Here is a 12,472-nt window from a genome sequence, read left to right on the forward strand (position 1 = left end):
GCAAAGAAAACATCAGGATGTGATGTCACCCCTTAAGTCATTAACGACAGGGTGCTTGCACAGGGGACTACCTTTACCTTTTTAGTAGGGATACCATTCTCAGGTGGGGACAGGGGATCCCCTCCTTTTGTGGGCTCCTGAACACCTCTGATTGGCGGGAGGACCCCCCCACAAGTGACACCACATGCAATGCACTGACATCACCCAAAAGTGACATCAGCATGTTGGTGGTATAGGGGGAGGGGCAACACTTTGCTTTTTGGCAAAACTCTATGGTTTGAGGCCAATTTTACCATAGAGTTTTGCCCCAAAAGCGGAGCATCTTTTCCAGTGTTATTTATTTATTCATTGCATTTATATCCTGCCCTCCCCTAGCAGGCTCAGGGTGGCTAACAACAATTGACAAGACATAATATGAAGAACAAGATACAATAAAATCATTAAAACAATTTTAACAGTGCATCCCTGGTGACGTCAGTGCATTGTGTGATGTCCCCGCTAATTCCTCGTCAGCATGACAAATGGACCTGGCAACCCTAGGTATAACCTTCTGAGTGTTGAAGTTGCCTTCCTCAAAGCTTTCTACTGTTGAAAACGTCTACTCCCAATATCTCGTTGGTCTCAAAGGTGCTGCAGGACTCGAATTTAGCTGTTCCACTACAGGTCAACATGGCTACCCTCTGAAACTATCTTCTTAGAAGGGTGCAGCTTTGCTTGGGATTGCACTGTGAACTTCATCTAGTTACAGTGGCAGAGGTTCGAGGTTCAAAGCTCACGCTTTAGGCAAGGGTGGTAAAATATACATTGTGGTGGCCTTTGGGGTCAACATATGTATTATGAAGTTTAACATGATATTTTATTTTCCTGTACAGTTCTTCTGTTTGAGAATTCCTACTTTCATTATCTGACCTGAGCGTATAAGCAAACGCTTGCATTATCTTATATTCTTTTGATTGTGCACTCTGTTTCAGGAGTACAGGAACAATTCCTCCAGCAGCTGGTTGTTTTCCACATTGAGAGTTTCTTAAAGGAACGTTTTAACCCAGTCTGGTCTAGCTTCAACAAAAGCCTACAAGATCTTTCCACCATGCTGAAAAATCTCTCGCACCACGTCGAGGCCAATCGGAAAAGCATCGAGGAATTCCAAGAAAGCACTGTGCCAAAGAAGGACTTCCAGGAGCTCGGAACTAAGTTTGAATCCAAAATTCAGGGAAACGTATGGAGAGCGGACCAGACAAAGAGAGAAATTGACACTCATTTACACTTGCAGCAGGCAGCCATGCACTACAATCTCACCATGATCAAAGCAGACACCGACATGAAGCTGAAGAGATACCACAAAATCCAACACTCTTACTTGTTAGCCTTAAACAACAGCCTAACAGACATGAGACAAGAGCAAGACAGTCTTCGAAATGAACTAGAGACCCTGAACAGAAATGTGGCAGGATTTCCGGTGCAATTCAGCAGCCTAAATGAGGAAGCTACCGAAACAGACATTCGGGATCTCAATCAGACCTTAGTAGGGCATGCTCAGCAGCTAAAGGAACTCTTTGAAGAATCTGACGAGTTCTACGATGATTTTAACAAGTTCCAGGTTTCCATTAATGCGTTCAAGACCAACTCAAAAAGTGAAATGGAGGAGCTTAGAGTGGCCTTGATAGAGAAAAGTCTTATCATCGAGGAATACAAGGAAGACTTGGAAAGGAAGATCCTAGCCCTAAACGATAGTCTGGAAAATATTAGAGAGAGCCACTGGGATCTAGAGAGGTCTATGAAAGCATGCCATTGTGTAAAAATACCTTCGGATGTTGATGCGGAAGAGCAAGCAAACGCCACTTGTGCAATCAGAGAGGAAATGCAGCAATTTGAGGTCCGTCTCAAAGCTCTCAAGAACGAAATTGATGACCTTGCCACAGCTTTTCGCCTTTTTCATCAACCTCTAGATTTCCAGCAGAAACAGAGTCGAGAGCTGGAAGGGGAAGTCGCTAATCTTAAGGCCCAGGCTCAAACTCTGTCTGAGGATCTCAGTGTCCTGAGAAAAACTGACGAGAGGATGCACTGGCAAATCAAGTATCTCAACAGCTCTTTTAACTCTCTCTTGGTAGATGCTATGAGACATGAGACAGCACTAGAGGCTTTGCTTGGAGAAGAAATTATGGAGATCTTGACTGAAGAGGATACTAGCTCCTCAATATCATCTCTAGATCAGCTTCAGGAAACTTTCAGAGTAATTTCAGACAACCTTGAGAAGCAGAATATTACGATGGAATCTCTTATGAAGAAAATTCACTCTTTGGAGATGGATTGTGGCAACACCTCCAATGGCCATGAACCTCTCATGCATCACATCCTTGAAAAGCAAACAGAGAACACAGAGAAAGAAATCAGCGTGCAACATGGTGGCATAGAACACATGGAGCCAAATCACGAAGCTGCCATGGAGGACGTCTTGGATAATCCAGCATACCATGACATCATGATCCTGAAGAAAGAAATTGGACACCTTAGCAGGGAAATGAAGAAATATGAATTGCAAAAGGATCGTACTGATCTCTGCTGTAATCACACTGTAGTCAGTGTGATGGATCCACTCAATGTTTCATTGGAGAACTTGAAGGAAGAACTTGCATTGACCAAACAAACCTTTGACGAGCATCTGCAGATCTTTCAAAAGCTGTTTGGAAATACCCAAGAACTAGCTGCCACCAATGCGAGTTTGGATGTTGCAAAGATTCATTCAATGATGGGCAGACAAATGAGGAAGCAGCTTAAAGTTCAGGAGCGGCAAAAAACGAGGGACAAGAATGAGGCCGGCCAACACAGAGAAGGCACTTTGAATGGAAGAAACAAGATACAGGCAGAGATCTTGGAGACAGGTGAGTTTTTCACACATTCCACAACACAAAGTCTATCATGACTGAGCTTCGCAATGCCCGTTGCGATAATAACTAATCAAAACCAGCTCCTCTGCTTGTTAATAGAGTAACTAAACTGAAAAATTAAGAATATCTGGAAATGTTAGGAACTGGTTATTATACTGCAGCCTGGCTTAGCGTGAGAGCACTTAGGGAGACATGTAACCAGTAGTATACACCAGTGTAGATAGAGGTTAGTGCTGGACTACAAGTAGACAGACTAATGTTCAAAGAGGAAGAACATGCACACAAATGCTCCAGGCTAGGTGGAGGGCAGAGCAGTGTCTCCATAAGATGCTTCTTAATCAAGACCTGATCCATTCATGCTCCAAATGCAGACGGTCTCATGTTCTTGCCAAACCTGCACTCTCACAGTTTGGCCATGTCTTAAGCAGCATCCATAGTGCAGAGTGGTAAAGCTGCAATACTACAGTCTGAGCTCTCTGCTCACGAGTCACGACCCGAGTTCGATCCGGCAGAAGTTGTGTTCAGGAAGCTTGCTCAGGGTTGACTCAGCCTTCCATCCTTCTGAGGTCGCTCAAATGAGTACCCAGCTTGCTGGAGGGGAAAGTGTAGCTGACTGGGGAAGGCAATGGCAAACCACCCCGTCAAAAGTCTGCCGTGCTTGCACAGGGGACTACCTTTATTAAGTAGCATTAAGACTAGGTCTCAACAGCTGACAGATGCTGCCAACTCTGAACATCAAATTTGTTGGTAGCATCTGGCAATATCTTATTGCTTCAGCAGCTGGTTGACAGGCAGAGATTCATCTGATTAGCAAGGCAGGATTAACAAATAAACTGAGTAGGCACCGGCCTATGTGCCCCCATGCCTTTAAGGGCCCAGAGCCAGTTTGCCTCTCTCTACCTCTCCCCCACAGCTTTTAGGGAGCCCCGCGGCACAGAGTGGTAAAGCTGCAGTACTGCAGTCCAAAGCTCTGCTCACGACCTGAGTTTGGTCCCGGTGGAAGCTGGGTTCAGGTAGCCAGCTCAAAGTTGACTCAGCCTTCCATCTTTCCGAGGTCGGTAAAATGAGTACCCAGCTTGCTGGGGGGGAAGTGTAGATGACTGGGGAATCACCCTGTGAAAAGTCTGCCATGAAAACGTCGTGATGCGACATCACCCCAGAGTCGGAAATGGGACCTTTCCTTTTCCCTTTTTTTCAACCTCTCCCCCCCCCCCCCCCAGTTTTGTCAAAGGAGCATTTGAGAAGATGCCTGCAGGAGATATTAGGAGATAATTTGCAAGGGGGCCTTCAAGGTTCTGACTGCCTCCACAGGGTTTAATCCGGCACTGCTGATGAGTCTTTTCACAATCTCATGTCTCCTTACCAGAAAATGCTGTTATCCCTTGCCCTTAACAAAAATGCACTTTCTCAATTTGGTAAAGTGATCCCAAAGCAAGTGATAGAAATAGTCAACGGGAGTGGGAGGTGGGGTTGCATTGGGAGTGCCACCAGCTACCCATGAGTGGATGGGAACCCCTTTTAAATATTTCCTTCTTGACAAAACAAGAGCTGAACAGCAGGAGCAGAAAAAGAAAATTAAGAATATATAGCATTTAAGAAGATGATGATATTGGAGTTATATCTCAAGAGTCTCAGAGTGGCTCACAATCTCCTCTATCTTCCTCCCCCACAACAGACATCTTGTGAGGTAGGTGGGGCTGAGAGAGCTCTCATAGCAGCTGCCCTTTCAAGGACAACTCCTATGAGAGCTATGGCTGACCCAAGGCCATTCCAGCAGCTGCAAGTGGAGGAGTGGGGAATCAAACCCGGTTCTCCCAGATAAGAGTCCACACACTTAACCGCTACACCAGTTGGCTCTTTTGTCAATGTCTTCCTAGATTTAGTCTCATGTCTTTCATGCTATGCAATAAGTTGGTGGAAGAGGCCAACTAGTCCAAACGCCTGTTCAGTGCAGGAAACAAGGTTAAAGCATCTCTGAGAGACATCTGTCTCAGCCTGCTTGAGTAACCTGAGGAAGGAGAATCCACCCATGCCTACACTATGGGGTTCCACTGTCGAACAGCTTTTACCAATGGGAAGTTTTTCTTAATGGTCAAGCGGGAGCTCCACTCTACAAACTGAAACTTGGAAGATCTCACCTTACCCTTCCCATTAAACAGCCCTTCAGGTATTTCAGCCTTCTTCTCCAAGTCCCTTCAACACTGCTTTCCATCCCTAGGCCCTTTCCTGCCCCAACCATCTTAATTTGCCTCCTCCGAGCCCATTCCAGTTGGGGTAAAATGACTCCCAACGCTTGAACGGATTAAGAAGTTGAAAGGTGGTGAAGGCATGAAAAGCCACAGGGCAACTGACCTCATTTAAGTTAACACACAAAACCCACAGGAATACACAGTGTGTCAAGCAGAAAAACAAAAGCTACTGTGCAAAAACTTATGAAAAATAGACTTTAGGGTTTGTAGAATCTTTCGGGCTCAAGTGCCGTGTTCTACTGGAGAAAGTTTTCCTTCCAGACGTTTCGTTCTCAGCTGCGGAGAACATCCTCAGTGGCGTTGCAGCCGAAGCAGGCGCTCTGACCTCCGGCTGCAACGCCACTGAAGATGTTCTCCGCAGCTGAGAACGAAACGTCTGGAAGGAAAACTTTCTCCAGTAGAACACGGCACTTGAGCCCGAAAGATTCTACAAACCCTAATGATGTTACCAGCCGTGAAAACCTGAAATCTTTGAAAAATAAACTTATTTATAAACTTCACACATACAATTTCATCATTTCATACCAATTGCACATACTCTCCAATAAAGAAAGAACAGATGCTGTCTATATCCAAGCACACTGGACTCCTACTTTCTTCTATGAGGCAAGGTCTTCTAGATGTCATATGGGGAGAAAGAATGATTTTTCATGGGGAGGCCATTTCAGGAGCATCCCAGTAACACATATTCTAGCAACATAGCTACCCAAAACTTCAGCCACCTCCCTGCATTTGTCTCCCATCTCCAGATGAGCGCAGCACTAAATGTTACAAGATTGTTAACAGAGTCATACTGTATGAGTTCTTGGGATTGCAAAGCATCTCAACACTGCGCATATCCAGATTTAGCAGCGATAATACAGTTCCATCAGTTGCCGACTGTCCGTTTCCAGCTGATGGGTCTCTAGAGTAGTCCTTTCCATCTCTGTCTCAAAATTCCACCTCCCTCTCTGAACCATTGTAGCCTATTGACTTGGAAGCCTCCAGACTCCATCAAGTAGCTTTCTGTCAATGTTCTAAGAAGAACACGTCCTCTTATAAAGACATTATGCCTTTATAATGAAGGCAATTTAAGAAGCTGGATCTGGAGCTGTTCCATCTAAGCTCTTTTTCTGCTGTCAAAGGCCCCCCCCCTTCCCAGGTTTAGCTGTGTTAAAAATGCAAAGTTTATCTCCCTCCCGTTTCCCCTTCGATCCTAACATCATTGGGGAACACCCACGAATCCATGTCCTGCCCTGGATATCCCAGGGTAGCCTGATCTTGTCCGACCTTTGGAACTATGCAAGGTCAGCCCTGGTTAGTACTTGGATGTGAATACACTAGGGTTCCCAGCCTCCCACTGGGGGTGGGGTTTCCTCTGGCTTGGAGGCCCCCAACCTGCTAGCATGGAGCTGACTGGTGGGAGGATCCCTGTTCCCCCCAAGAGCTCTGTCAGTGCCCAACAAGCCCAGCGTGATGACATCACCCACATGTGACATAATCGTGCCAGGTACGTTGCACAGGAGACGCTCTAGCATTCAAATAAAAACTCTGTGGCACCATAGAGTTTTTACTCCAAATGCTAGCGTGCCTGGCACGATGATGTCACTTTCAGGTGATGTCATTGCTATGTACACTCAACTGACATCCCCTACCAGGAGCCAGGAAAGACCTGGCAACCCTAGAGACGACCAAGGAAGTCCAGGGTAATTATGCAGAGGCAGGCAACAGCAAGCCACCTCTGTTTGTCTCTTGTCTTGAAAATCGTATAGGGTCACCATAATCCAGGGGTGGCCAACGGTAGCTCTCCAGATTTTTTTTTTGCCTTCAACTCCCATCAGCCCCAGCCAATGGCTGGGGCTGATGGGAGTTGTAGGCAAAAAAACATTTGGAGAGCTACCGTTGGCCACCCCTGCATCCATCACCATGAATCAGTATTAGTTACCAGCCTCTGTTCCCTTGGGGAAGGAGTTAAGCACACCCAGCCAATGTCACTGGTCATGGTACTGTTTTATGATTGCCAAGGGAACATAGCTCTCAAAAGCTATACCCGCCATCTTGTTTTTTTCTGTAAGGTGTTTCTGGATATGAATTTGGCCTGCCTACTGCAGACCACCACAGCTACCCTCCTGCAACTATGATGGCAATAATGAAATCATGGGGTGGGGGAATCAAGAGAAAATGAACAGCTGCTTTGGCGGTGAAGAAATGATATGTAAAGCCCATCCCCCCCCCCCAAAAAAACCCAACAACCAGTAGCTGGTAATTTGCAACTAATTAATAAAGCTTGCTGCAAGAGATATAGGAACCAATTAAGTCAGAAGAAAAGGAGGGAAATCTAAAGGAAGAATAAACCCTAAGCAATCTGAAGAGCACTTTAACTGGCCACATGGAAAAGCCTGGCACTACAGCTAACTTAAAAGATTAAAAAATTAGCCTGAAAGATGGGAAAATGCAACACAGAAAGCATCGAAATGCCCAGGAACTGCTAACAAACATCACCGGGGTCGCTCATGAAGAGGGAGAGAATTGCCATCTCGGACTAGCAGCACCATCCTAAACATGTTTTAACCCCCACTGAAATAAGTGGGTTTAGAAGGGCGTCACCCTGATTAGGATCGTCTTGCAAATGACTGCTGCAGAATCCCTCACGTTTGTCTGCATAATTACACTGGGAACGCTCTGCTTTTCTAATGCTATCATCCTAAGTGACCAGATTTAAAGGGAGACCCACAGTCTTCCTTCGCTTGCTTTATTTATTAAAAAATTAATATCCTCACTCTTTGTCATGGCTTAAGGCAATCTACCACTCCCTGGCTGTACAGAACAGGGAACTTGAGCCACTGCAACTGGCCATACATGGTGGGGAAACCTGAAATGCCCTCTTTGCTGCCCCACTACTCTTCCATGGAGCCCAGCAGGGCATTTTTTGCAGCAGGAACTCATTTGCATATTAGGCCACATCCTCCTGAAGTAGCCAATCCTCCAAGAGCTTACAGGACTCTTGGTACAGGGCCTACTGTAAGCTCCAGGAGGATTGGCTACACCAGGAGGGTGTGGCCTAATATGCAGAGAAGAAGAAGACTGCAGATTTATACCTTGCCCTTCTCTTTGAATCAGAGACTCAGAGCGGCTTACAATCTCCTATATCTTCCTCCCCCACAACAGACACCGTGTGAGGTAGGTGGGACTAAGAGGGCTCTCACAGCAGCTTCCCTTTCAAGGACAACTCCTGCGAGAGCTATGGCTAACCCAAGGCCATTCCAGCAGCTGCTAGTGAAGGAGTGGGGAATCAAACCCAGTTCTCCTGGGTTTCAGCTACAAAAAAAAAGTCCTGGGGCCCAGCTGTGGTCTGCTCTACATGCAGGGTTTGAAAGTACTGAGGTGGCAGAATGGGGGCTGAACAAATTCAGGCTGTCGATAGGGGATTTGAGATTTGAATACTTCTCCATGAAAAAATGTCCCTGTGAATACAAATCTAGCACATCCAGGAGAAAAGTTCTATTCTCAGCTCTTTGATTTGTGTTTTAAAAAAGAATTAACTAAAAGACCCTGAATATTCATTCCTCTCTGTCATTCATCCCCCCTCAAAAGCTCTAGCAAACAGGCAGGCCTCCTGAAGGTCATCTCTTCATGAAACCCCATTCCATGGAGCAGAAGCCACAATGGAAAAGGCCCCGGGTTCTAGTTAGTGCCAGACAGGTGACTCAAAGTGGTAGGGGAACCATTAGATGGCTGCCTGAAGACCATAACTGGCACACAAAGGTATATGGAAGGTGACCAATTTTTCAGTTTGCAATCGCTTTTTAATGCAAGGAAGCATCGATAGTGGTGACCTATGCACCCATTCTGAAGACTCTACTACCTCATTTTGCTGCATGTATAGGCTGGGTTTTTTAAAAGCACATTCGGGGAGTAGTGTTGCCTCTGAGTTAGCTCATAATTTTTTAGCCTCCAACTCACACATTTTTGTCTTATTTCTGGAAAAATGACTCCAAAGCAAACTAGTTCATGCAGCAGCTCACAACTTTCATGCCAGTGGCCCACTAAGCAGAATTGTGGCTCACAAGACTCCACAGTTTAGAGGGAGTTTTGACTGGGAGGAAGTTACCAAAATAGTTCTCCAGCTATTAAGGAGAAAGAAACTTCTCCGAACAAAATCAAATTTGGTATTAACACGTTAAGCATAGTACTTACTGAAACGCTTAGAAGCATTATTGCGTGAGACAGTGTCGACTGACGGTCACCTGCAATTCAGAGTTGGCTGTGCTGCTAAAGCAGAGCTTGGGTGGGGGGCACTTACTTTGAGAAAGCATGATTCTTAACTAAGCTTGGATAGATCTTTTGCTCTCTTGCATTACGCTGCAGTGCCACCTCCTGGTAGGAAGGTGACTTGCAGCTTCCGTGACAACACGGAAGCTTCCGGAAATTGCTGACTGAAATAGACAGTTACTACTGTTTAGGGTTGCTAATCACCAGGTGGGGGCTAGAGATATCCTGGAATTACACCTGATCTCCAGATGACAGATATCACTATCCTTGGGAGAAAATCGCTGCTTTGGAGGGTGGACTGGAAGGCATTATACCTTACTGAGGTCCCTCCCCAGCTCCCACCTGTGTCTTTCCTACTGTATTCCATGTAGATAGATCCAAGCGGGCAGCCGTGTTGGTCTGAAGCAATAGAACAAAGCAGTAGTCAAGTTGCACCTTTAAGACCAACTAAGTTTTATTCACGAAAGCTGACATTCTGAATAAAACTTAAGTTGGTCATAAAGGTGCCACTTGACCACTGCCTTTTCCAACTGTATTTGAGAGCCACACTTCGCTGATCATTTGGTAAGGCTCCAGAGATTTTACAGCATCATGTTTTAGAACAAAGTAGGAGTCAAGTTGCACCTTTACGACAAACCAAGTTATATTCCGAATGCAAGCTTTCGTGTGCGTGCATACTTCTTCAGACGAAGGGACAGGGGACAGTGGGCTGAAACACATGTGGTTGGTGGGTTAAGAGCGTAAACTGATACAAAGGATCAAAGAGCAAAATAGTGTAATAAACGGGAAGACCATTTGGTCTGGATAGCAATAAAAGGTAATAAAAGTTGCCTGTTAATTGCTGTAAGTTATTATTATTTGTTTATTTATATTCCACCCATCCTCCCCCCAAGTAGGGGCTCAGGGCGGAGCACAACATAAATAATAAAATCACAGTAACGTAATAATAAAAAAGCCAATTACAATATTCAATACAACAGAATAGTCTGGCAGAACAATATGGTAAGATGGTGTAGCAGGACAGTGCAGCAGGACAGTAGGGGAGGGCAGTCGATCTAATGGATAGATGCCCACCGCCTCACCTGAAGACCTGGCAAAACAGCTCTGTTTTACAGGCCCTACGAAAGGTTAACAAGCCAGGTAGGGCCCGGATCTCTATAGGGAGCTGATTCCACCAGGTTGGGGTCAGGACCGAGAAGGCAAAACAAAAGGACGTGTATTTCCTAGTTCTTGTCCACCTAATTCACTTTTTAACATCGTTCTATATATGTTTTGTCAGCCTGCATAACCATCTCCTTTCCCCATCCAGATTCACCAGTGGCATTTTATGTGAAGTATTCAGAAGGAATAGAAGGACTCAGCCTCAACAGAACGTATCTCAATTACGGAGAAGGGTATTTCCCCGCGCATGGCTACTTCAAGTCCCCTCAGAGCGGGGTTTACATGGTTGCAATCAGCATGGACTCTAACCCGGGAATGGCTCTGGGGCAACTGGTTTTTAGCAACGGGCACAGACTGACAGTGACGGGCAGTAAGAAGAGAAAGGGACATGGGGGTGGCACCGTGACGGCTTTTGCACTAGTGGAGCTCAAAAAGGGGGAGCACATGTGGTTCGAGCTGCTGCAGGGTTCTACAGTGACACAGAACCCAGCTGGGATGAGCATGGCTGGATTTTTGATACTCAAAACTTGAAAAAAAAACCAACACCCCGGGGTAATAAATGATATCTTTCCCATAAGGCACACAGAACCACAGAGTGTGCATATTTTAAAAGGTAGTCCTGCCCTTGGTTTGACAATGTGCTGCTTTCTAGAAATCGCCCAATAGTTGCTTAGCGTTGTCACGCAGCGTTAGAGACAGGCAATGGAATTGATTGCATTTCTTCCAAGCGCTGAAGGAAAAAGCGTTCGATTCCAGTGACTGACCACATCTTTGATTCCTATCTCCTGCTTTAGGACACAAGATGCTATCATCTCTCTCCGGAGAAGGAAACAATCTTTTTTTTTTTTTTTTATAGAAAAGCAATTCCATTTGTAAGGAATTCAGTGCATGTTAGGGGCCCCCTGCTTATATTCTGGTAACTTTCAATAACTTCCTTCCCCTACTAGCATACAGCAGGTAGGGTGTATGGTGCTAATGCAACTATCGCAGGAGTCTTTTGTGTTCAGTTTTCCTGGCTTTCTTACCTTCGTCAGGAACTGAAGGACGCTAGCAAACCTGTGAGACCTAGCTCTAGAAGGGGTGGCCAAACAGTGGCTCAGGAGCCACATGTGGCTCCTTCACACATATCGTGTGGCTCTTGAAGCCCCCACTGCCCCGTCGGCTGGCCTGGAGAAGGCATTTGTCTCTTTAAAATCACTTCTCCAAGCCAAGCCAGCTGGCAGCTTGGAAAATGCATTTAAAGTTGCTTTATTTCCAATTCCATCCCTCCCAGCTCTCAGACATCTGACATTCATGTCATGTCTTGCGACTCTCACATCTGACATTCATGCCACGTCTTGCGACTCTCAGACATCTGATGTTCATACCATGTCTTGCGACTCTCAGACATCTGACATTCATGTCATGTGACTCTGACATCTGACGTTCATGTCCTGTGGCTCTCAACCATTTGACATTTATTCTATGTGGCTCTTACATTAAGGAGGTTTGGCCATCCCTGCTCTAAAACTATCAGTGGCTAGCCCTATACTGTGGACATTGCTGAAGGGGAAACTGAAAGTATCAAGAATTTGAATTGTGTGCTTTAACATGCAAATAAATTGCAGTCACTAGATGTATAGGATGACCAAAACAGCACAACCCAGCGCAACGTGTGTTTGGCATAGTTCCTGACATTTGCTATAAGGGAACTGCCATTGGGGGGTTTGTCATGAACTGGCTGGATTAAAAATTCTTTGGCCTCACGACTGGGGTACAAATAGAGAATATTCACCAGTTTGAGATTTCAAGCAAACAGACACAGTCACTCTCGTTCCTACGAAGTATAATGCAGTAGTGTCGCAGTACCTAATTACATATTGTGAGAAATATGTATACATACCTGACACACTTGTCCTTTATATCCCAAATTTTGTGGTTTGCTGT

At 45.5% G+C, this 12,472-nt stretch overlaps 1 protein-coding gene across 1 annotated transcript in view; it reads left to right on the forward strand.

Annotated features, from left to right (window-relative positions):
* Positions 1-11,304, forward strand: part of MMRN2 (multimerin 2) — a 63,964-nt gene extending 52,660 nt beyond the window's left edge. The window contains exons 6-7 of the mRNA XM_060241061.1: positions 972-2,879; positions 10,695-11,304. Coding sequence (XP_060097044.1) covers positions 972-2,879; positions 10,695-11,077 — 2,291 coding nt within the window. The 3' untranslated portion in view covers positions 11,078-11,304. The remainder of the gene's footprint in view (positions 1-971; positions 2,880-10,694) is intronic.
* The last annotated feature ends 1,168 nt before the right edge of the window (positions 11,305-12,472 follow it).

Source organism: Heteronotia binoei, chromosome 6, assembly GCF_032191835.1.
Source record: "Heteronotia binoei isolate CCM8104 ecotype False Entrance Well chromosome 6, APGP_CSIRO_Hbin_v1, whole genome shotgun sequence".
NCBI classification, from domain to species: domain Eukaryota; kingdom Metazoa; phylum Chordata; class Lepidosauria; order Squamata; family Gekkonidae; genus Heteronotia; species Heteronotia binoei.